Source organism: Leptodactylus fuscus, chromosome 5 (genome assembly GCF_031893055.1).
Source record: "Leptodactylus fuscus isolate aLepFus1 chromosome 5, aLepFus1.hap2, whole genome shotgun sequence".
Taxonomy (NCBI): Eukaryota; Metazoa; Chordata; class Amphibia; order Anura; family Leptodactylidae; genus Leptodactylus; species Leptodactylus fuscus.
The window spans coordinates 62890481-62916526 of record NC_134269.1 but is presented as its reverse complement, the minus strand read 5'-3'; the positions used below and the strand labels follow the sequence as shown (position 1 = coordinate 62916526).

Sequence of the window (26046 nt, the reverse complement as noted above, 5' to 3'; positions counted from 1 at the left end):
CAAAGAAAAATTCCAGAAAGCAGATCATTGCTAGTGAAAGCAGAATTCCATGAATGTAATTTTACAGTGTACCATCAATTGTTACAACACGTGCTAAATAAAGTAAATGGATAAAAGAAAAAAAGTCATATATAAAGGGCAAAAATCGATATTTATAAAATGGTCAAAAAAAGAACATTCAATCTACACAATGTGCTAAAAGGCTATGCAAATTTGTAAAAAAAAAAAAAAATCAGCTCAGAATTCACTCTAAAGATTTTTTTTTTAATGCTAGAGCTATTTTTTTTTTTTGGTTCCAGTTTACAATGGCTTTTCTGCAGTATGTTGCCAGGGAATAGCCTATTGTTTGTAAAAGCAATTTTCTATGTGGTGATTTTTATTACTTGTAATTTTTGAAGAGAATACAAATTCTCATGTTATTTCCAAGGACACAGAAGAAAAGAAGAAATGCACAAGGCTCCCTCAACACAAAAGGTGAGCTCAAACATTTTCCTGACATTTTATTACAGCCACCTGAAAAGCAAGAAAAAAACATTTTGACCAAAATTTTCTTTTCAGAGTTCACATTAAACATTTTTTTTTAAAAGTGTTTCTCAAAAAAAAAAAAAAAAAGCAGTCAGTAAATACATCAGGCAGAAATTTTCATTTTCACAAAAGAGGACATCATGACACAACATTGTGCAGCCTGTAAGGAAAAACCCTATGGAGTGAATTGCTGTTTCGTCTTTACAGAATGTCCTGTTGGAATCACTGCAGGGTACGTTTCATCTTTCCCCACTGCGATCTTGTTTACAATCTGCGTGCCTTGCGTGGACGGCAACCATTGTGAGGGATGGGGGTATTGTCTGTAATGGATATCACGTCCAGTCCGCCCATGGTTAACCCTTTAATGGCATGCTGTGATTAAAACAAAAAACATAAATTACATTCATGATCTCACATCTTATGTTTGGTGAATTGCTTATTATACATAGCAGAAGTTATGGTTTTTGTATACATAGATCTATCTATGTTCAGCACCTATTTGGTTTAGTGCAGGCAGTTTTTTTTTTTATACAAGGTATAGTTAATTTCCAGACACAACAAATATACCTACATTCCCATGCAAAGGCAAGTTTTAGCGGGCATTTTGTTTTGCAGTCAACTATGTCAATCCTACTTTTCTTACCAAACCAATATATAGAAGTCATTGTTCAAAAGGGACTACAAAAAATTGACAAAAGGATGTATTGTTGTGCTACCATTTCCAATTCTTTGTACAAGAACGCAGTGAATCCAGTAAATCATGGCTACCTTAGATGCACCATTCAATTACGACAATTTATATGTCAAGAGCACATCAGGGATCAGCAGACATCTACAAATATTACACAAAACATCCACCTTTTGGGTATGTATTTCTCTTAGGTTGATCAAAGCCACGACTGTTTAACACACAGTGCATGACAAGGATCTATCAAGTGGGCAGCATGGTGGATGAGTGGTTAGCACTTACAGAGATAGAGCCAACCAAGGACAATATCTGCAAGGAGTTTGTATGTTCTTCTGTTTTCTCCAAAGACATACTAATAGAGAATTTAGATGGTGAGCCCTATATGGGACAATGACTGACAAGGTCTGTAAAGTGCTGCGGAATATGTTGGCACTATACAAGTAAGCAAAATAATAAAATATCAAGTGGCAGCAGCACAAAAACCTTAGCTATGTTCTAACTTATTTTAGCCATTAGATTGCACGGCTGCTCATCGGAAAGGTTTCTCTACTGAGGTACCTTTATAATTCCAGGATTCTCAACCAATTTTCACACATATCTAATGAACAGAATTTTAGCTCTCAAATTAATATGTGCTATTACTATTACATATACTCCTCACACATTTTTTTTCATTTGAAAGTCCAAGTTTGTGATATTTTCAATCCGAGACATACTAAAAAAAGTAAGGCACAAAATCGTGCTCAAGGACATAGTCTATAGTAAGCCTTCTCCAAAACTATTACGGCCCTTGACCTGCCCCAACCCTCAGAACTTAGGGAGAACAAATCTAGTTTCAGACTTTCACTGTGGCTGTAAATCCATAAAGTCCAAGGAACCAAAGGGAAAACCAGGGGTTGTAGGGAGGTGACAAACCTGATGGACACATAGACTTTCAGGAGGGACCACATAAGGGCACCACATCCTGAATCATTCTGTAACAAAAATATAAACTGATCATAAAGAGACATTAAAATAAATGAATGTTTGTGGCATTGCAGTCAGAACATTATGAAAATTCCTTGTAATAGGGCTCAAGATAATTGGTCCTTGCTAAAGGGGATGTCTAGCCGCAAATAGATTTTTCATACTGATGACCTATCCACAGGAAAGGACATTAGTAGGTTGTGTCGGACACCTTGACCCCCATACAGATCTGGGAGACGGGCACTATAGCAGTAGACTGGAAGCATTTTCTAAGCTCTCCTACTGAGATAACATGAGCATCCCTGCTCACGGTATAGCTGTGGTTCCAGGGAATTGCAGATCTGCTCCTATTACCTGAATATGAGAGCTTACATGCATTCCCTGTCCATTCCAGCGCCCAGACACTGTCAAAACAGCTGATCTGTGCTTGGTGCAGGTGGTGGACCCCCACAAATCACATACCGATGACCGATCCAGTAGATAGGTCATCAGTATGAGGAAATTGATTAGGGGACATACAACTGCTTTAATAGTGCTAAAGCCTACTTGACCTTAAAAAATTTAAGGAGAGGTGGAGGTTTACAGCTTCTCACTGCAGTGTTTAGAGACTAAATTTCAGGCAATGCACCATGTGAAAGGAGTATGCAAATTAAAGGTCCTTCAGAAGAAAGAAGACTCCCTCATACCAGCCAAGACAGTGACGTCTCCACAAGGAATGCAGTGACGCATAACACTTACCGTATATACTCGAGTATAAGCCGACCCGAATATAAGCCGACCCCCCTAATTTTACCACAGAAAACTGGGAAAACTTATTGACTCGAGTATAAGCCTAGGGGGGAAATGCAGCAGCTGCTGGAAAATTTCAAAAATTAAAATGGTCGGAGTTTTTGGGTGCAGTAGATGCTGGGGAAGGGGAGGGGGTGTTTTAGTTGTCTGTCTGCCCCTTCCCTGAGCTTGAGGACTGTTTTTTCTTCCCCTACTTGGAATTCAGTCTGGCTGAATATAGGGTATCTGCAATGCTCCTATTAACCCCTTCCCGACGGAACAGGAGCACTGCAGATACCTTATATTCAGTAGACTGGGCACTTTCAGACACAGGGATACCTAATGTGTCATTTTCTACTTTTGTATGTATTCTAAGGAAAGTGAGAGTGATTTAGAACTCTTATTTATTTTTTTTTTTTAAATCTTCTTTTTTTTTTTTGCACTGTTTCATGGGAGATTCTATACATTGATATTGTGGCTGGTCATAGACCCCCCTCTTTCAGCACAAAAACTGGGCTGAAAAATTCGGCTTATACTCGAGTATATACGGTAGATCAGTCAGGACCACTGCTATTTCAGCTTCTCCGTATAATCCTTTTCCATAAGCTACCTGTCCTGTTTATTGTCTATTTCCACAGCAGATTTATTGTATGTAGACATAAACATAACTGGTTATTTTATCTCCTTCCCCTGACCGCACGCTATAGCATACTTATACACTGCAGATAAAGGGCTTCCTCCCTACTGTTCATCTCACAGACACTATATGTTCAAATTTATCCCATGGTCAAATGGAGAGATACAAGAGTCATGCATTAGATGGGTTCTGCCATACTGCTGAGACAGAAAATAAATAGGCTACAGATCTCCAGGAGGTAGGAATCCGTCTCCTACAAAAGTGAATGCAGAATCTATATAATGGTTTCCCGCTCTCCTTCAAAGTGGAGCAAAAATGGAATCTCTTGGCATCCCATACTTGCTTCTCACAGGTAAAAAAAACCCTCTCAATTGACTGTTTTACAAATTGGACAAGCCATACACTGGTCATACATGCTAGCTTTGTTTTTTCTTTAATATATTTGCCCAATCTGATGATTTAACCAAGAGTCATGCTGGGCTAGAGAATGGTGTGAGCGCTGTCAACCAGGAGGGGAACTCAAGCACACAAAGAGATTGTGCAATACTGTATATGAGAACAATAACCGAGCTACCTGCATGCTTGTGGCACCTTACTGGTTTCAGGTTATGGTGATGCCTCACTGACCCTTGATGTGACATCTTCCGTCTATGGCGGCAAGCACAAATTGCTGTTGACCTTAACTAGACTGTAGGTCTCCTCACATCAGTGAATGTCAAACGAGGCACTTGGCATACATACTTTACCTCTAAAGTACATGCTTTGAAAGGTTATGTGCAAGTTTGACATCACAAGTGGTCCCATAGGAGCTGTCAGATCAGCTCTCCTGCCACATACGGACATGTGCATTATAATTATCATACGTTTCTATAGAAAGCCCACCAAAATTAGCTTGTACATTTAGATTTTTAGATCAGGTATGTATTTTATGTATGTATAAGGGGAAGAAGGAGACATAGGAAATGCAGGCAATAACATGGAACCTATGTACTTACCACTCTTCCAGGTCCCATTCCTTTTACGACTACTCTGACATGTACAACTCCTTTATCAACAGCTTTCTAGAAAGAAAAAAACAAACAAGATAAAGTAAGTGACATGCAAGCAACATCTGAAATCCAAAGTGACACGAGAGCCATCGCTAAATGACCATCAGCAGAATCTCTATATGTATTATTATATAGTTTATCTAAGAAAACAAACAGAAAAAGGTAAAACGTGAATAACAATTCACCTTCGTGTAGCGGGGGACACCCATACTGATCTACCCAGCAATAAACAATTAGACAACAAATACAAAGTGGCAAACAGGGAGAAAATTGGTAAGGAAAAAAAACGGCTTATGAATTAAGCCGCAGGGGTACCAGCTTGAAGAAATGGAACAGTCAGCGACTAATCTATAAGCAGAAAATGCCTTTTAACAGAACACCTACTGACCATCAAGCTGAAAGATGCATTGTTTGGAAATGGCTCGGAGGTCATGAAGAGGGCCTTCCATTTTTACATATAAGATGCTCTTTTTGTCTGTGCCTGGAAGCAGACACTCTGTTTTTCTTGCAGGTTACAAACATCATCCCCCCCTCCCAATCTCTCCGCTCACACACATCCATTAAAATAAACAGTCTGGGGTTTTCCTGTAATGTAATGCAGATTTCTCAGAAGATGTGAATGGCGGTCAGACTTGGATGTAGAAACATGAACACCTGCTGTAGCCCAGACAACTTAGTAGACTGACTAGATGTCAGCTCCCGTGGAGATAAAAGACTATGGGAGGTATTAGGAAGCCGATCTGTCAGCCTGTTCAAATTTCAACACTTTCTAAAAGCAGAAACAGTGGAGAAATGGACAAGTCATTTCCAGAATGCGTCGAGCTCTGAAATAACCCAGTGATGTTCATGGTGACAAGGATCTCAGCAGATCTTCTCTGCTGCAGCTTAGTGTCGCCTCATGGGTTTACACACTTCTGTAAGATCTATACACAATCCAACTATTTAACTGTTCTCAAGGATTATCCTTAGCAAGCCTACTTAAAGCTGGCCAGGCACTTTGGAGAGTTCTGCCAACAGCGATTCCTCCTGACGTCCCCATACACATACAAGGCTCAGCTAAACGTGCCAGTGTTCTTAATAGGAAGAAGTCACATCTAGAGGAGTCTTATCTAACCAAAGAACAAAAGGACTGGGGATGAAATTCAACATGACAACAATATCTATCAGAGAAACATAGGGGGACATACACATTAGATGGCTAGGCCAACTTAAGGCTATTGTAGGAATTGCTACGTATGTTCATTTCCCAATATAGTAGTATATTGATCAGGAGCCTTCTGATATCCACATCAGTTTCTAATTCTTAATTCAGAGAAAGATACATTTATTTACAGTAGCCTGTAGTCTGCAGTCCATTAACAGGGCAGGAAAAAAATATTGACCCTCTTCTAGCTGCCAGAAACCCTTATTAGTACAGTACACACTGCCATGCAGTTCCAGGTAGGCTGATTTTTCCCTATTATAGGACCTCTCTCTACTCAGTACTTTTATTGCACACCTAAATGGACATAAGTCTGGTTGGTTCATGAACAAATTTAAGGGGCTGTGCAGAATCACAACCCCTCTAACACCTATTCATGGTGATCTGCCAGTGTTTGTCCAGGTTCCCTCCCACAATCCCAAGACATACTGATAGGGAATGTAGATTGTCAATCACTTTCCTGTATAGGGCTCATAATGTCTGTAAAGCGCTGCCTAATATCATGGTGCTATACAAGTAAGCTAAATAAATAATAATAATCATAGAAGAACAGGAGTCTTGTGTTTGTCCCCTTTCTGCATATAAAGAACAGGGGAGTGACGGGGATATCCCTTATATCAGTCTTATAGTGACCAAATGGAACAGTAACATGAATGAGAAGCTCCAGCTTCATTAGAAAAAGTGGCATAGAACCCCTATTCTCTAGAACTATGGGGGGTCCCAGCAGTAAACACTTATTAGCCCCGTATCCCAGTCTTTTTAAAGCTTCGTTAGGGTTTTTATTTTATTTTTTTACTATTACGAACATGCCTGGTTAGTGTCTGGGTTGTAAAAAAAATGATTTAATTTTTTTTCTAACATAAAGATGTAGAGAAGCTACAAACACACATGTGCACACCTTGTATACAAGTACTCCAGCCATAAGCTACTCTTACAGATTACGTACATCTCGCCGTGATATTTGCTTATTATTCTGTACGTGAAGCGGCTCCTGATTAATACTGTTGGAATACTTTCTGAGGCAGTACCATGGGCAACATGAAATAATAATTTCAGTAACAATGAGCATGCGGGTCATGAAGGCCTTTTATGTAACAGTGCACAGAAAACTCTGATGGGTTTATCATTTCACAGGCTTGTCCTAATTAGTTTTATTTTGTGAAGTGAAACATTGTGACCTGTCTGTGCGGCTAATCACGCTGGGAAATCTCGGTAGGAAGAAAGAAAACACAATCTATGGAATACTAGGATTTGGTGGCTGGCAACCTTGGGTGGGGGCTGCCACCTAGTGGAAGTTGCGGCACTGGCCCATTGCTTTCCAAAATCACAAAGTCTAAACGGATAAAACAAAAAGAGTCCTCTAACCTGCGTATTGCCCTCGTCAATATTTTCTTATTAGTAAAGTCAGCATTTGTCTACCAGTGCTCACGGCAATAGTTTTCAAGTGTGTGTTTATGCCTAATATATAATATAATAATACATTAAAAACACATAAGATATTTAAACTGTGGTAGCTTATTCTCCTTTTAAAACCAGTAGTGTATTATATTATACAATATACAGATACAAGCTGATCACTTGTAAGCCAAAAAATTATTTTGTAAGGGATAGAATTCTGGCTTATGTGCACATACATATACATTGACATGCACATACATAACGTACATAACTTTATATACAGACTTTCTCCTTACTTACAGTTGCTGCGGAGATCCCGGCTGTCTGAGCAGCTACAGAAGAGCTCTTCTTGGCATTTCGGAAGCCCTCCGTCCCGCAGGATGTGCGCGTAATAAACCTATTGTCGGGATGTGTGACTTGAATGTGTGTGCTGTAACACAGAGGAGTAAGACATTTCACTAAGACTTTAAATAAATGAATAGGCTCACGTGTATATAACATCACATATATCCATTAACTGTTGACACATCACCAAACCAAAGTTTTGTACATTTGGGAACACATTAACCCATTCAGGTGATAGTGGCTGCAACTGGGAATTGTAATAGTGACCTTATGGGTATTTGGCCTTCACAACGTTTTCTGAAAAAACGGGTATAACAATGCAAAGCACTTAAAAATATTCTTTTTTTTTCCTTTTTGCTGCTATGTTTATAACAATTTCCATCTAGAAAAGGGTGGTTTAATACACACCTCACATATAAATTACATTGTTCATTGTTGCACACATTAGGGCTGGGTTTACACATTGCACAGACGAACTGTGTGTGGTTTTTAGTTGCAGTAATGAGTAGCGCATGTTACTGAGCATCTCACCTGTATGCTGACCGCCATTAAACCAGAGGTTTTCAGGTTACAGGAGTAAAATATAGTAAAATGCTACAAATTACTGCAAGTAAAACTGTGCGCAGCTCTTCAGCAATGTAGTACCATGTGAACCCAGCCTAAACAAAAAGGCTGCATACAATAGCAAGAAACTGATAATTAGGCCAGGACTATGTTGCAACTTTTTGTAGCGGTACTGATAGATTTTAACTATTAAGTGACAGCTAAAGCCCTCAAGATTGTATACAACTGGATACATTCATTTAGACTGCAGCTGTAGCTCAATAGTTAAAATAATTTCTTAGCACTGCAAAAAGTCGCAGTGTAAATCTGGCCTTGCTTATTTTTTTGGGGAAACGTACAAACTGACTGCTAATATATGAAACTGCTGTAGATATACGATCAATTCTGAGCAGAGTTTATGTAGGTAATACAGTGATTTGGAAGGGATTTATCTCTACATAGCTTAGGCTCTACTTACATGAACAATGATAACAGCCATCGCATGACTGCATTAAAATCAATGCATCTGAATCTGGCTATTCACATGACCGATTTTGTGACTGTCCATTTGAACAGTCAAAAAATAGGCCATGTCCTATTTTTGCCCATTTTCACAGATCTCTCAGTTCTATATAGGAGATTCGTGTACACGGGTGCCTGACAGATGTACAACTCTCTTGGAAAATATCATATACACAGGTACCTTCATGTGATGTATCATGGAATATTTACTCTCCATTTATATAACATATATACTGGTCTCTCTAATTTCCATCCAAGGGCTGTAAGTGATTAGAAAAAAAACAAACCAAAAAACATTTTTTTTCTTCTCCCCATACAGAGCAAAACTCTTGAGCAGAGCCCCATTCAACAGTTCTGGATAAGGCATTCAGGTGTAGGTTTTTTTTTTTTTTTTCAGATTTTTTGGACTAGTGACATTACTCTTGCAGTGAGGTATATGTGTGAAGGCTGTAAGTATATGATCACAAAAACATTGTTATCAATAAAACTAAATGCAGTATAACTATTTAGGTTTCAAACTGAATATGATATTATGTGACAAGATGGCGTCAGCAATATCTGGATATGGCTATAATATGCCTATTTGTCCCAGGTTGAAACTAGAATTATATGTCCATGCTGGCAATCAATTGTTGTCTGGAGACACAGTAGCCAGTAGCCCAGTCTAGACACTAGCCGTCTCCTTTTGGCTGCAGACAATAGACATGTATTCAAAGAGCCAATACAATAGGTCAAGTCAATGAATAGACAATCCAAGAGGACATCTCTAAGCAATGGTGGAAAAACCAGTTGGGCTGTTGTGGAGCATGAACAGATAAAATTCAATTAACCCCCAGCCCTTACACATTTAGTGACTGGGGGTGGTTAAAGGTCAAAGCTAAGCCAATGCTATATACTAAGCTATATGTACTGTATATACTTGAGTATACGCCGACCCCCCTAATTTTACCACAAAAAACTGGGAAATCTTATTGACTCAAGTATAAGCCGAGGGGGGAAATGCAGTAGCTTCTGGAAAATTTCAAAAATTAAAATGGTTGGAGTTTTTGGGTGCAGTAGTTGCTGGGGAAGGGGAGGGGGAGGGGGTGTTTTGGTTGTCTGTCTGCCCCTTCCCTGCTCTTGAGGACTGTTTTTTCTTCCCCCACTTGGAACTCAGCCTGGCTGAATATAGGGTATCTGCAGTGCTCCTATTAACCCCTTCCCGACGGAACAGGAGCACTGCAGATACCCTATATTCAGTAGACCGGGCACTGTCAGACACAGGGATACCTAATGTGTTTGTGTTTCAGTCATTTTCTACTTTTGTATGTATTCTAGGGAAAGGAGGGATTTAGAACTTTTATTTTTTATTTTACATCTTTTTATTTTATTGTATGGGAAATTCTATACATTGATATTGTGGCTGGTCATAGACCCCCAGCCCCCCCCTAAAAAAAAAAATATATATATATATATATATATATATATATATATATATATATATATATATATATATATATTTTTTTTTTTTTATTTTTTTTTTTTGCTGACTCGCGTATAAGCTGAGGGGGGCTTTCTCAGCACACAAACTGTGCTGAAAAATTCGGCTTATACTCGAGTATATACGGTATATATTATAACGCACGCATGGGATTGTGAAGATTGATGCTGAAAAGACATGGGCTTTTGACAATGTACCAGACATCATGACAAGATGACCTCTATGGTGTGCTCAGGTGTAGCCTTCGACCATGTGGAGAATCACATGGCAAGAAGCCACTCCCACAGGAAATGACATCACAGAAACCACATGGCAAGAAGCTATATCACTTCCTGGAGGTAGTGCCCTGGAGCCGATGTCACAGGAGGCGGATACCTCAACCAACCAATCAAACTTGCTGTTTGTTTACTTCTTGCATGTAAAAACCTACACATTCTGTAATAAAGGTCTCTTTTTGCCTGCATTGCTCAGGCTAAGAAAGAAGTTCTTACTCCAACTTTTCTCGTGTGGTGTGGAATTTCATCGCTAGCACTTAGTCTTTGAATTTGATCAGCTATAGTCACTCACAGTTAGCTGCTGAACAGGTGACCACAAAGGCCCCTGATTCTGACTATATATATATATATATATATATATATATATATATATATATATATATAATAAAACCACAAACTATTATACTGAATTACAGTTTGTGTAAACTCTAAAGAATTCTAAAAAAATTTCATATAGTAATTATTTAGCCCAGCACTAATATGAAATTTAGATTTTTTTAATTTCAGGTTTATCTGCTTAGAAAGGTGGCGTTTTATGGTAATTGGGTCATGTTAGCACTAGCCATCAACTGCCAGTGTTCATGAGAACTGAGGTCAGAAAATGGACCACCACTCTATTTACAGTCCCTCGAAAAGAGTGCCTCTGTATGCTCTCCCACTACTCCATTCACTTCTATGAGACTGACTGTGGTCACTGTTCTGCAAACTCCCAGAAATAATTGTAGGGTATACAGGTATATCAGTGGTCTATGCAGCACTTGTTACTTCTATTCTTGATGGACCCTCAGGGATCAGAAACTTATCATTTGGATAGTTAATAAATAAATGTGGGAGAAGTATGAAACTGCAATCCCTTTGCCACAAGCTTTTGTACTCTAGCCCAAGGATGCTTTGGTTTCAGTAACATGTAGAAAAAACAAAAAAAAACAAAAAAAAAAAAAACAGGCAGAATATGGATACTGATGCTGCCCTGGTCAATTGTCCGAGCCCCGATGCTGTGGGGTAACAGTTACCCTACCCCTGTAGTGATTTGTGCTACAAAACCTAGGACAACTCTATTACACATAACTGATGAAGTCAAAGGGAGGGGAAAAGGATGAATAAGGGACCAGTGTAGGGAAGAATGAATCTGGAGAATTTATGTAAACAATGGATATATAACTGTATGAAGAGTGAAATCTTCACAAGTCATCAGGTCCTTGTATTTCCATAGTATGAATGGTTGGAAAAATATAAAGCAGAGGCTGGCTGTTCTTCTTGGGAGTGACATTGTTTTCTTGTACACTTCAATTAAACACTTAGTTATTCCAGCAGACAAATCATACTGTGCTGCACGCGGGGAAGCAGACCGTTCCCTATTCCTTTCCAGCAGGGCAGGCAACATTACATAGCAGGACAAGCAAGATGGATGTATTACATAGACTTGCAATTCTATCAGTATTGATTGCTGTTCATTAGGTACCTTTCACTTAACTGTCGCTCAGTGTGCTGGTTCAGATGGATGAATCCCCGAGCCCAGCTTGAGGTTGATGACTGTGATGGCAGTTTTGTGTACACCACCACCATGTACACCACCATCGTCCCACATCATCTTGACAATGTAATGGAAACATATCATTCCCCTCCCTACAAAATTCTCCATATTAAGATAACAGTAATAACCATGAGTAGTACAGGGCATGCCTTAAATGAATTCTTTCACATATCAGACTTCTAAATAAGCAGAGCTGTGGAGTTGGTAGGCCAAACCACTGACAGCCATGGTCACACAGATGCAGTAAAACTATGTATCTAACAAACTTCAGAATATTAAAGGGATTGCCAAGTATCTGTATATAGCTTCCAGTCCATACAGTGCTGCAGTGGCGCCTGCAACTGTAATCTCGCTTCCTTTCACTTGAATGGGGCAAGGCTACTTTCAGTCATATAGTAAGTATATGGGTTCAGGTATAGGACCCTGACAGCTCTGTGGATAGGTCATCAGTATCAAAAGTCATCAGGTCCTGGACAACCCCTTTAATACTGGAATAATCATTAGGAATAATTGCTCATGTGTTTGTCAAGCTGGAATCTGATGCTTGGCTCACAGTAGCATTGGGCTGTCAATTATTGTGGTCTGTCAGAGGACCTGAACAACAGACCACTAAAATGGTGGACACGCACGGACGAATCAGTCAGTTGTCCCACCAATCAGCTGTTCTCGGCAGCTGATATGCATAGAATGCAGTATGAAACTGACAGCTTTGTTTATCTGGGTAGTGGTCAAACTGGGTTACTGCAGCTTATATCCCATTCAAGTAAATTGGAATTGAAGTGCAGTAACATGGTTTGGCCACTAGATAAAGAACAGCACTGTCTGCTTCCTGCTCCATTCTCTGGGTATCACATGCTGAGAAAAGCCGATTGGTAGTGGTGTCAGACGTCTAATCATGTGATGTTGTTAACCTGTCTTTAGAATAATTCACCAATATTTTAAGCCCATAAAACCTCTTTAATGAATTTAAATTTATTCACATTCCACACTACATTTTATTATTTTGCAGCACTGAGAGGGTTATATTATCTTAAATACATTTTGTTTCCTCTTCCAATACTGCATAATATAGGATTTTCAATGCACAGTTTCACAAAACCAGCCGCTAAATTGTTGAGAGCTTGTTGGACTTTGAGCACATCAAGGAGGGCCTGTCAGCTATTTTACTTATTTTGTATTCTCCATTAAATAAAATCTATTCTCTCAACTCCATTTGTGCTATTCCTCCTAGAAATGTAAAAGTATATTGACAACTGGGTCACCAATTGGAGTGTATTTCTGTTCCTGCACTGTGAGCTCTGACTATGTAGCGCTAACACCCTTAAGTAGCCGCACCCATTTGTCATTTTATTCTGAAATGTCTAGGACGAATAACAGAGGAACAACACTATGCAGAGTTACAAGGAAAGACTCTCCAGAAGAGATATTTTACGAGGAATACAAGTACAGTCCTATGAAAAAGTTTGGGCACCCCTATTAATCTTAATCATTTTTAGTTCTAAATATTTTGGTGTTTATAACAGCCATTTCCGTTTGATATATCTAATAACTGATGGACACAGTAATATTTCAGGATTGAAATGAGGTTTATTGTACTAACAGAAAATGTGCAATATGCATTAAACCAAAATTTGACCGGTGCAAAAGTATGGGCACCTCAACAGAAAAGTGACATTAATATTTAGTAGATCCTCCTTTTGCAAAGATAACAGCCTCTAGTCGCTTCCTGTAGCTTTTAATCAGTTCCTGGATCCTGGATAAAGGTATTTTGGACAAACAATTCAAGTTCAGTTAAGTTAGATGGTCGCCGAGCATGGACAGCCCGCTTCAAATCATCCCACAGATGTTCAATGATATTCAGGTCTGGGGACTGGGATGGCCATTCCAGAACATTGTAATTGTTCCTCTGCATGAATGCCTGAGGATTTGGAGCGGTGTTTTGGATCATTGTCTTGCTGAAATATCCATCCCCAGCGTAACTTCAACTTCGTCACTGATTCTTGAACATTATTCTCAAGAATCTGCTGATACTGAGTGGAATCCATGCGACTCTCAACTTTAACAAGATTCCCGATGCCGGCATTGGCCACACAGCCCCAAAGCATGATGGAACCTCCACCAAATTTTACAGTGGGTAGCATGTGTTTTTCTTGGAATGCTGTTTCTTTTTGGACGCCATGCATAACGCCTTTTTTTTTTATAACCAAACAACTCAATTTTTGTTTCCAAAATGAAGCTGCCTTGTCCAAATGTGCTTTTTCATACCTCAGGCAACTCTATTTGTGGCGTACGTGCAGAAACGGCTTCTTTCTCATCACTCTCCCATACAGCTTCTCCTTGTGCAAAGTGCGCTGTATAGTTGACCGATGCACAGTGACACCATCTGCAGCAAGATGATGCTGCAGCTCTTTGGAGGTGGTCTGTGGATTGTCCTTGACTGTTCTCACCATTCTTCTTCTCTGCCTTTCTGATATTTTTCTTGGCCTGCCACTTCTGGGCTTAACAAGAACTGTCCCTGTGGTCTTCCATTTCCTTACTATGTTCCTCACAGTGGAAACTGACAGGTTAAATCTCTGAGACAACTTTTTGTATCCTTCCCCTGAACAACTATGTTGAACAATCTTTGTTTTCAGATCATTTGAGAGTTGTTTTGAGTAGCCCATGATGCCACTCTTCAGAGGAGATTCAAATATGCAATTGGCCACCTTAAATACCTTTTCTTATGATTGGATACATCTGGCTATGAAGTTCAAAGCTCACTGAGGTTACAAAACCAATTTTGTGCTTCAGTAAGTCAGTAAAAAGTAGTTAGGGGAATTCAAATCAATAAAATGATAAGGGTGCCCATACTTTTGCACCGGCCAAATTTTGGTTTAATGCATATTGCACATTTTCTGTTAGTACAATAAACCTCATTTCAATCCTGAAATATTACTGTGTCCATCAGTTATTAGATATATCAAACTGAAATGGCTGTTGCAAACACCAAAATATTTAGAACAAAAAATTATTAAGATTAATAGGGGTGCCCAAACTTTTTCATAGGACTGTATTTACTAAACACATGTCAATAGAGATGACAGGTCTTCGTTAATTTGTAAAGGACTCATGATATTAAAGGTCAATACTAATGCGGTTACACATTTCCATTAACACTTGACTTACTTGTTATAAGTGGCTTTGATATGGACGACTGGCACTTCTTCATACTTCAGTCCACTCCACTGTAATGAACTCTGCTCCCCAGGCATAGGTGGAAACAGGCTGTAGGATCATCATACAATGTAACAGTTAAGAATTCCTATTTCACTTCTGTATCTACAGAGGTTACTGTCCTTCACATAAGCACATTGTAGTATCATTGTGTAATTATATAAGGCATGGGGCAAATATGGAACTCCAAGTACATTTAGCAGAAATCCTCCTCTTCTACGACCCATAAAACCAGGTGTCCAATCATGTGCTCAGAAATTAGCCATGTTTGCTTTTGTCTTACTGTTTATGTAACGGTGGGTTCATACAGCCACAGGATGAGAGCAACGGACATTAATGACTGATGCAGATGGTACCCACTGCTTGGTGTCGAATGCCTTCTGCCTCACGGGTTTTTTTCCCATGCAAAACTTTTTCTTCTGTTACAAAGGTCACCGGGAATATCTGTATACATTAGTATTGCCAGTATGTAGAGCTTTAGTATTTCCTCAAAGGGGATGGTCGCTTCAAATGGCTATATCTCTAGATTTATACCACATAGAAAAATGGTTCTCCGCTTTTATACGCTGCCAAGATCACAGCTCTAGCTATAAGAAAAACCGAGATTTAATTTTATGTGATACCACAACCAATTTTCTAGCTGGTATAAATCCAGAGATATACCCCCATTATGTAGAGAAAATGCTAGCGCGCCACAATACATTCAGTAGAGGTGTACAGAACTTTATGGTCTGGTTTCTATTAAAAGAAAGTTAGATTGGCAAACATTTTTCTAATATACTTAATAGCCTCTCCCCCCGACACAATAGCAAAAAAAAAAAAACCCAAACACTTTAATGTTGTTAATGGACATAAATGAACTATTAACACATCTATTCATGAAAGCATTCTTACTTTGCAGCGTTTTTTCTATACCTGTTTAAAACTTTTGCTCAGTACAGTGTATTGTATATTATTCCTTCACTCTGTGTCCCTGTGAGAACCTGCTTTATAGATCTGGAGCTAACAGCTTATGGTATTACACCAAATCACCGTAAGCGGCAAGCATTTCCTTAGACAATAATGAAGCTAGCACCAAGTATTGCAACAACAATAATCTATAAAATGTTCTTTTCATTGCCTACTATAGAAACAAATATAGCTTGGAAAAAAAAAATCTCCTCAGAATTTTTTATGATCTATCAAAGCAAAACTTAAATTTCTAAATAAAAATAAGTTACAGATGCGACAATTTTATATTGCTGTTGCTATTCTTTTTTTTCTAGGCCAATAACTGGAACATAAATCTACAGCGGAGATGAAGCAATCACATAGTTTACATTGGATGAGGCCTTAAAGGGAGTATAACAGCCCCAAAATGACTTCAGAATAAACTTTTTTTGCGTGTCATAGTGCAATCTTGCTGCGGACGCACGGACGCACCTGCTAGAGCGCCGATTTTGCCTGTAATCTCTACATGATCTGCATTTGGTGGCCACAGGAAAAAAGAAATTAAAATTTAGCCACATTCTGGGTGCAAAAATAGGGATCATGTCATAAAATGCAGTATATTCACCCAGCTCCACAGGTTAGGGTCACCCAAATCAAACGCTTTTTTCATCTTGTGCATTGGAGCCTCCGCTGCAGAGATATTATCATTTCTGTCATATGTAAAGGACCTCTTTGAGGCAACTGCTTCAACTAGGTCAGGGCTCGTTCACATCTGCGCCCGGGAGTCCGTTCTGCAGGTTTCCGTTTCCTGCACAAAACAGAGCAGGAGACGGAAACCTGCAGGACTCTTTGAAAGGTGTCTGGGCGTGAGCGCCGGTGAGCAGTGACATGCAGTACTCTGTGTCCAGTTTAAAAAGAACGGTTTTGCGGCGGAGAGCATAAAACGCTCACTGGCGCTCATGGCCGGACCCCGTCTGACAGCTTTCTGTCTTTTGCATGCAGAAGATGCAAAGCTCAGAATGGACTCCGGGCGCTAGTGTGAACCTAGCGTCATTTGTATTTTGATCAAAAGAGCCATGTCTCAGCATAGGAGGCGCCGACATGCTAAGTCTTGGATAGACTCCCTTTGATGGATCATTTGCATGCAAATTAAAAGTTGATTTTGTAGACAGCAAAATTGCACTTTGACACATAAAAGGTCGCTATGTCACTAACAGTCACAAAAGTGGTTTAGAAGAGATTTTATTGGTAGTGGCCTCCTTTAAAAAGGGTTGTTCCAAAACTTCTCTCCTACCTACAACATAGGTGGTGTCTGATCACGGACCCCACCATGGGATCTCAAGTTCCTTATTGCAATGAAGCAACAGTCAACACAAGCATGCTGCTTATCTATTCAGTTTCTATGGGACTAATAGTGCAGAGATAGGAAAAGGGGAGCCTGAATTGTTATATTATGGGAAATAAAAACAGTCATGTCAGGAGAGTCGACAGTTTCTTTATAGTGTGACTATTATGGCTGCATATGATGATGCATTTCTCAACAGAATGATATCGATTCTTTTGTATCTAACAATGTTGGACTGTCCATCCATATCGTGCAAGTAAGTTTTAGTGTAGCATCAAACTTACCTTAGTTCTTTAGAGCTTTGGTCCCAATCTTTGACAGGACTGACTGTGTTCTGAATTGTCTGTGAGCTCACACATAGAGGCCGGCAACAGGACAATTTTAAGGCCCTGGATGGAAATAAAGAAAAATGAGTCATAACATAGTAATAGTTCATCGCCAGATACAGAGCACACTATACATCTTAGTGGTGGTTTCGGTAGGCCAAAACACTGACTCTGAGTTCTGCTCTGGAAAGCTCCTTTAATCCATGAAAAAGTCAGTGACTATATTCCTATGAAATAAATGTATAACAAAATATGTATCAATTTATAGAATCTGAATAACTGTATAATAAATAACAAATATAAAACAATGACAACTTATTTTCAAGTCAAACTGTCAAATTAAATCAGAACTCTCATCTAGGCTGTAAATAGTATAATTAATAGTATAATAAGCGATAGTTTAAAAAAAAAAAAAAAAAAAAGCAGTCATGTGCAGTTTGATCACGGGCCACCAGGTGACCACTGAGAACAGCCATTGGCTACAGTGGTGACATGAACAGAAACAGAAAGTGTCATCAAGGAACAGCAACAAAAATAACTAAACATGCCATCTGTGTGTGGTCTGTTTTTCATGGAATCAATACATTAAAAATGCTTATGAAAAACTGATAAACCACATTCTAGAAAAACTGCACCTGTCCTAAACTCCACCCTTGTTTTTGCATCTGCAAAACAGACCAGGATGTGTGGCTAATGCCTTGGTCGCGATACAGTAGTGTGACAATTGCCATGTGATGCAAGTGCTGCAGCCAAAAACCGCGATCCACTGTATGACGCTTGGGACCACAATGTATACATACAGAACACAGGAGATGATGGCTAACTCCGCGCAAGAACAGAGGGGAGAACGCAGCTAAGTATCAATGTATTTTTATTTTATGCTCCTCCTCTGCTGGTTGCATTCTAATTCCTGAACTGGACCAACTCTTCTAGGCTTAGGCCCATTTAGAGAAACGTAGCAAAAAAAAAAAAAAAAAACGCTGTAAAAAAAGCATTGTGATTTTTCCCACAGCATTTTCCATGTGCTTTTGCAAATTTTCCTTCTGCAGACTTTCTGCTCTTATTACACCTCTATAGAAAACGACAGCGTTATCGCAGGTATAACAGACATGCTGCGATTTTCAAAAACCCAAGTGTTTTTGAAAATGCAGCTTTTCCTCTGCAATGTGTGGATGGCATTATCCAGAATCCCATTCATTTTGCAGGTATTGTAAAATGCACAGTTTTTTTTTTCCGATGGCGTTTCCGCAGCAGAAAAAAAAAAAAACACTAGATTTTCGCATTGTCACGCTTCAGTCTTAAAGGGATGTTCCAGCCCCAGATTGATTTTATATGCTGTCGGGGTCAGACACGCAGACCCTGCACAGAGCAGCTGTTCTGACAGCCTGAAAGCTGCTGCAGTGGACAGAGGAGTGTGTACAGGTAGTGTATAGTAGTGCAGCAGTTTTCTAGGGAATTGCTTTTCTGCTGAAATTACTTGAATAGGAGATCATATACACACTGCCCAGTCCACTGGCTTGCAGCACTCAGGGGTAGCCAGAACAACTGATCTGTGTAGGTCTGAGTGTTCGACCACAATAGTTAATATATTCGTGACTTATTCAGTGGATAGGTCATTAGTATGAAGAATACTGAAAATTTGGGGCCAGAAAACACCTTAAGGCTAAGATGCCATGGGCAGCAACGCATTGAGGTTCTTCCTGCAGCGCTTTAGACAGAAAGTTGGCAGAAGTTTCCTCTGCGGACTTTCTGTTTCAATTATACCTATGGGGAAACCGCCCTCATTGCCATAGGTATAATTGACATGCTGTGATTTCCAAAACCAGACCGGTCTGGGAAATCACTGTGTCTGCGGTTTTTAATGCAACGTGGGCATGGGATTCGCTAGAATTCCATCCAATTTACCCTGACTGTAAAATGTCGCAATGTTTCTCACGGCGCTCCACCGCAGGCAAATCGTGGCGTATAAGTCCTATTGGGGCCCTGGCCTAAGGCCTCACGTTGGAGAAAATCAGCTTTTTTCGATGCAGATTTTAGGGTGCTTTCACACTAAATATACGCTGAGCTGATTCTGAACGCAAAACACGTTCAGAATCAGCGCGTACAAAGCAGATCCCATTCATTTCAATGGGAGCCGGCATACATGCGCTCCCCATTGAAATGAATGGGCTGCTTTTTTTCCCCTATTGGTTTCAATGTAATATGCGCATATGCCACTGAAACCAATGGGGATGGGGCAGGGAAAAGCAGCCCATTCATTTCTATGGGGAGCGCTCGTATGCAGACTCCCATTGAAATGAATGGGATCTGCTTTGTACGCGCTGATTCTGAACATGTTTTACATTCAGAATCAGCTCAGCTTATACTTAGTGTGAATGCACCCTCAGGCTGCCGTAGCCCAACAGACTATTTACCATCTGAACTCCACCAACCCCCAGCTTGCTGTTTGATGGAAACCTTTTATACCTATAGACATTTCCCATAATCCTCTGCAGTTTCCCCTACAAAACACTGGAGTTTCTGCAGACTTGCCTCTTAAAAGGTCAGGGCAGACACACCCCAGTGCAACTCCACTACTGCAGGTAAGTAAATAAAAACACTTTATAAATTCATTTTATTGTGAGCAGTTCCTTAGGTTTGGTACATTGTTCCCAGATGTTAAGACACGAAATAGTAGGAAAATAGAGCATTATGTGCCCGGCCTAATGAGGAAAGGAAGGAATAAGAAGCAGGAATAGAACATTCACACAGAGATATTACCAGACCTGGAGACTCCTGTACCACTACTAAGGTTACATAGAGGAAATCACATGGAAACATAACACAAATCAGTCAGCTGTGATTTCCTTATTGTGGCCGGGATATCTTCTGATACATGTAGTGTCCCTGCCTGATAACACAGCTACAATAAGAAAATCATAGCTGGGTTCCTGACAAATCCCAGCCAATATAAAGTTTCTGTATTTGTGGTCGTATCCATTGATAACCGATCAAGACAACAGACTGTCACCACTAAGATAGTAGAGAAAATCTTTAAAACTCTGCAGGATTTTTAACTACTTATATTTGCAAATATGTTTAACTTTTACTTATCTACAAATATAGATATGATTATGTATATGGGAATACCCCTTTAATATACAACCCCATCATCATCTGTGTTCACGGTGTCTGGTCTGTGTTGCATATGTACTATTTATGATTCACGTGCATTAGGTGTGTATATATATATATATATATATATATATATATATGGCCAAGATATTTTGGAGGGCACATGTGGGGTGCTGCAATAACACCCAGGTTCGTCCTCTAAAACTGCCATATCTATCATAAATCACTAAGAGCCTCATGTTATAATGAAAACCAAATCAACCAATTAGATTGCAGTTCTCACTCTCTAGAGACAGTAGAAAATGTAAGAACTGATCTGATTGGCTGCTAGTCTGGTCCACTGTGCACTACAGCAGTACAGTAAGCTCTGTCCATGTTTCGTGCTTTCGGTACCGGCTACTTTGACCACATTACAGGCCGGCGCACTCTCCAGCCCACACACCGTCACTCACCCACATGCTTGCTGCACTATACCCTGGAGCAGCCCGGGCACTGCCCTCCTTACTGCGAAGTTCATAGCTCCCGGTCTGGCATCACGCTTCTACAAGAAACAGCAAGGTCACAGCTTATACCATCTCACTATAAGCATAGGGGAGGACAACCAACATCTCATTTATATATTGGCTGCTTTAGCCACATAAGGGGCTTTTATGATTAATTACTAATAGATGAAACTATTATTTCTACATTAACCTTTATCATTTGTCCAATAAATTTAACGAAATAAGAACTAGAAACAAAGTAAAATTAAACCTCCCCCGCTATAAAATAAGCAGCGCCACCCTCTGGACTAAACCATTTCTGCGTTAAGCTATAGGGGAGTAGAGAAATTGAATAATTTTTAAAAGAACGATACAAAATGAAATAGAATGACGTATTGTGCTAATTTTGAATTTTTTTTCCAATGATACAGGACATTTTGTGAAAAGCCTTAATATTTCTGAGAATAAACCATCTCCCCCATCCAGTCCAGCCTTTAGTACAGCGCTATCAGAGCGTAGGGAGGTCACGTGTTCCCAATATGGCGGCTCCTGTGAGGAGGTTGGTGACCGGCGTGCTGTCATGTAGGACACTGGTTTTGCGGGCTTCGGTTGCGGGATGTAGAGGACTGGCCTCTGCACCCGGCAGCTCGGGGTCTCCATGGCGGCTGCACGGAGCTGTTTGTTTAAAGAGGCCGGCGGTGGTGTCTCAGAGCAAGACTTCTATCCAGCAGGAGGTGGACGAGCTGCTCAAGCAGGTACAGTAGTGGAAAGTCATGTTACCAGCACCTATAGGACTGTTCTATAATGCATGCCATTGTTCTCTGTTATCAGCCACTGTAACCAGGGAACGAGTGACTGTAGAGGTCAGGTCATCACTCCCCATTACACACATCACAGGTGGTGGACTGAATCCAGATGTGCATGTGTGGTATTGGGCTGTGGCTGAAGATCACCATGGCCAGCAACATAGGGCAGCAACCTTCAGCGCTCCAGCTTCTGTGAAACTACAACTCCCAACATGCTCCATTCACTTCCATATCAGCTGCAAGAACCGTAGAGCAAGTGTGCATGCTGGGAGTTGTAGTTTTCCAGCAGCTGGACTGCTGAAGGTTGCCTACCCCTGTTATAGGGGATGCAGCACTTTTCTGTGTGGCACAAGGTAGGTGGGGGCTCTATTACAGATTTTGCATTAGGGTCCAGGAGCATCAAGTTACACCTTTACATTTCTCTTATCTCCAATAGAGTGGATGTTGGAATTACGACCCCCAGGGGGCTGCGACTGTGACTTCTAGTCGCGAAAAGATAGAGCACTACTGAAGGGGTTTTTTTGAGCTAAGAAGTTGCAGTTGCAACACCCTCTGGTTCAGTTTGACTCCAGTCACTTACATTGGTGTAGGAGTGATAGGTGATCTTTTGTTGCATGAAGGGAGTCACTATGTAGCTCTAGTCTTATGGGATAAGAGAGCGGTTTGATTAATAACAAAGTCTATCAAATATGCAGATGAGGCTGTAAGGGCTAGTTCACACGGGGGAAGTTGGCAGCGGAATCCGCCTCAAAATCCACTGCCAAAAATGGCTCTCATTGACTTCATTGGGAGCCGCTTGCTTCTTTTTTCTGGTAGCTAGTAGTGAAAGAAAGAAGCAAGCTGCCCTATCTTGCTGCGGATCCCGTGGCTGAATCAGCCGTGGCGCGAGGCTCCTGCCCATTCATTTGGGTCTAATTCATCGCGGAATGCCGCAACAGAATGTGTACACGCGGAGTTCATTTAACTCTGTGTGAACTAACCCTAAGTGTCCAGTAGTTTGTCCTGAGCCTGGCCAACTCACAGGCTTCCCTCAGTAAACCCCATCTGGCGGTTTCTCCTTGGTCTTAATTGACAGTTCCAGCGCTGCCCACGTGAAATTTCGTTTATGCACTTGTACGGTCCACAGACACTCTGCATGCTACTCTCCCTGATGTGGGCATCAAAACACTGCACATGGACCACTGATCCATTAGCAGCTGGGGTTTTGGGCCATACCATGTAACAGAAATCAAAGTTTACAGAGCCTAAAGTCTATCGAGTAAATCCAGGACTTTTGGAGTAGAGTTCACATCTTGTGACTTGTTGACCTGGGGCCTCTTCTTCAGATACCGGTATGTTACAAAGGTTTGGAACTACTAACCCTAACTGCTTAGCAGCATGCTGGTTGTTCCCTTTAAGTTCAGAACTGTGACATTGGACAGCGCCAGGAAAGGTGTGGGGTACGGTTTACCTTCTGAGCTCTGAACTGCCCACTGAGAACCTGCAACCTCATTTGTATATCTGGTAAAATTTTGGCAAGGATAGTTTCTCCATGGTACAAGGATATGTTCATACATGTGTTTCATCGGCTGTTTCATTCGGCTGGTGTAAAAAATACTGTCATCATAACACAGAAGCCATTAACTGGCAATAATAGGAGTAGAGATTTATTTACTAATCTGGTTGTGCGTGTTTACTTTGTCATATTCTGTATTTCAGATTGACCTAGAGAAAAGTTTTTATTCAGATCATGAGCTTCAGCTTATAAAAGATGCTGAGCGCCTGCGGAGGAAGCAGTCTGACACCTATGACTCTGATGACGAAGAAGAAGAACAGGACATAGTGATGGCACAAGACTTGGAGGACACCTGGGAACAAAAATGGAAGCAAATGAAACTTGCTCCAAGACTAACAGGTATTACATGCACTGCTTGTTGAAGAAGAAACTATATAGTGGCACTTACCACTTGCTTAAAATCTTTCAGATGGTGGACCTGGATATGGTGTGTTAGGTCAATGGTTGTTTTATGCGTATTCTATGCTTAGGTTAGGTCATCAGCTAAAGGTTGTGCAGTGTCCTACATTTGTGCGGTGGCTGTGCTTAGTTTCACAGCTCAGCCCATCAACTTAAAGAGGAATGAGCTCCATTAGGCTTTGTAACCAATGAACGTGATGTGGCTGAAACTTCAGACAGCAGATTCAGGGGGGTGCTTGGGTGTTGGACGCTGACAGATCTTCAATTGATGACCTATCTTAAAAAATACAAACTGTCTGACAAATGAGCAGTATCCTTCTTTATATGGCCAGTTTAGGAAAGAGGAACTGACTCCATGATCAGTGAAAAGCAGTAAAGCGCCTCTAATTCATTGAGTTCCTGTAGCAAGGTATGCATACAATGCCAAGAATTGTAGAATCTGATTAAAATAATCATTTTATTCTGAAGTTGGAGATGGTTACTTTTTTTCTGACTTTAACAGCAGCCAATATTGATCCCAACCCTGACTCCATGACTATCATGCCACGGCCCAGCATCTAATGTATCCTAATTTGGAGTAGTCTGTGTATAATCTATCTACTTGCCATTTGTTACAGAAGCAGATGAAAAGAACGATCAAACATCGCTCAACAGGAAACTAGAAAACAATTTGGTCCTGCTGGTCAAAGAAAAGATTGGAAATGACGATATCTGGATGTTCCCGCAGATTGAGTGGATGGCTGGAGAAACAATGAGGCAGACCGCAGAAAGAGCACTGTCTAAGTTATCAGGTAACTTCTTTATTTGGGTTTATTCTGGTTCAGAATTCTAGAACAGTGTTTGGAAAAATAATGTCAAGTGCCCCCATGGATAAGATCATACGCCTGTCCTGTGTATAGCACATATGGAGAGGGGGATACTTGGACTACTCTTTACCTTATGTGTATAGATGACTGTAGATAGACTGTAACTGTGCGATAGACAATTTGGTCTCTGTAACAGTTGCTAACTTTTTTTTTTTCTTTCCTCAGAAAATCACATTGAAGCTCATTTCTTAGGAAACTCTCCTTGTGGCTTTTACAAGTACAAGTTCCCCAAAATTATGCGAAGTGAAGATGTGATGGGAGCCAAGGTCTTCTTTTTCAAAGCTCTGCTTAAAAGTAAAACATTGCTCTCAAATAAGAAAAAAGGAGACTATGTTTGGGTTAGCAAGGATGAACTAAAGGACTACTTAAAACCATCTTATCTATCGGAAGTGAATAAGTTTGTAATAGATGTATAATAGATGCCATTGTGTAAATATATCATAATAAAATCTTTTTTATGTATGAAAAAACATAAATGTGATCGTAGTACTTCTTTGTAGCCATTGTTTTCATGGGAAGGGGAGACTTTTGTGATGGGACAGGCACCACCCCTGGCATGTCTGATTTAGTAAATTGTATTTCTCTTGACGGTCACAATTTGAAGCCTATTTTATCATAAGGCTAAGATCTCATTTGCTTATTTTCAGTCCTAGTCCTGATTTGTCATAGAATAAGAACAATGAACTGAAAAAGTAATACAATGGCGATTGCAGTAAAGCACATTCTTTCTGTGTACCTCCTCATTCACTGCAATTAAAAAAAAAAAAAAAAAATGGAAGCCTTTTTTTTTTTTTTTGTCTTGCTTGTTATTGTATTGGCCCCCTTGCAGACGACCATATGAATGGTCAGTGTGTTATCCATGTATTTCCCGGATAGCACACAGACCCATTCATTTCTATGCGCCTGTACATAAACCCGTGAATTACATGGTCCCGTGTGCGGGCCGGTAGCCGGGGCCACAAAATATGGAACGAGTCCTATTTCTGTACGATTTTTGTTGCCCTGCTTCCATGGCTCTTACTCATTGAATAAAACGGGCCACAGAAACACGGACGGTACACGTGCAGCACCCGAATGAC

At 40.2% G+C, this 26046-nt stretch overlaps 2 protein-coding genes across 2 annotated transcripts; one reads left to right on the top strand and one right to left on the bottom strand.

The window, feature by feature from the left end:
- Positions 1-274: 274 nt before the first annotated feature.
- MRPS11 (mitochondrial ribosomal protein S11) lies at positions 275-21434 on the bottom strand. The gene is made up of 6 exons (XM_075276181.1): positions 21312-21434; positions 17704-17808; positions 15097-15195; positions 7533-7662; positions 4580-4645; positions 275-897 (listed from the first exon to the last, which is right to left on the bottom strand). The coding sequence occupies exons 1-6, from the start codon at positions 21374-21376 to the stop codon at positions 790-792; spliced, it is 573 nt and encodes a 190-aa protein (XP_075132282.1). The 5' UTR covers positions 21377-21434; the 3' UTR covers positions 275-789.
- A 446-nt stretch (positions 21435-21880) lies between these two features.
- On the top strand, positions 21881-25401 carry MRPL46 (mitochondrial ribosomal protein L46). Its single transcript, XM_075276180.1, has 4 exons — positions 21881-22096; positions 23846-24041; positions 24719-24892; positions 25133-25401. The coding sequence occupies exons 1-4, from the start codon at positions 21881-21883 to the stop codon at positions 25381-25383; spliced, it is 837 nt and encodes a 278-aa protein (XP_075132281.1). The 3' UTR covers positions 25384-25401.
- Positions 25402-26046: the final 645 nt, after the last annotated feature.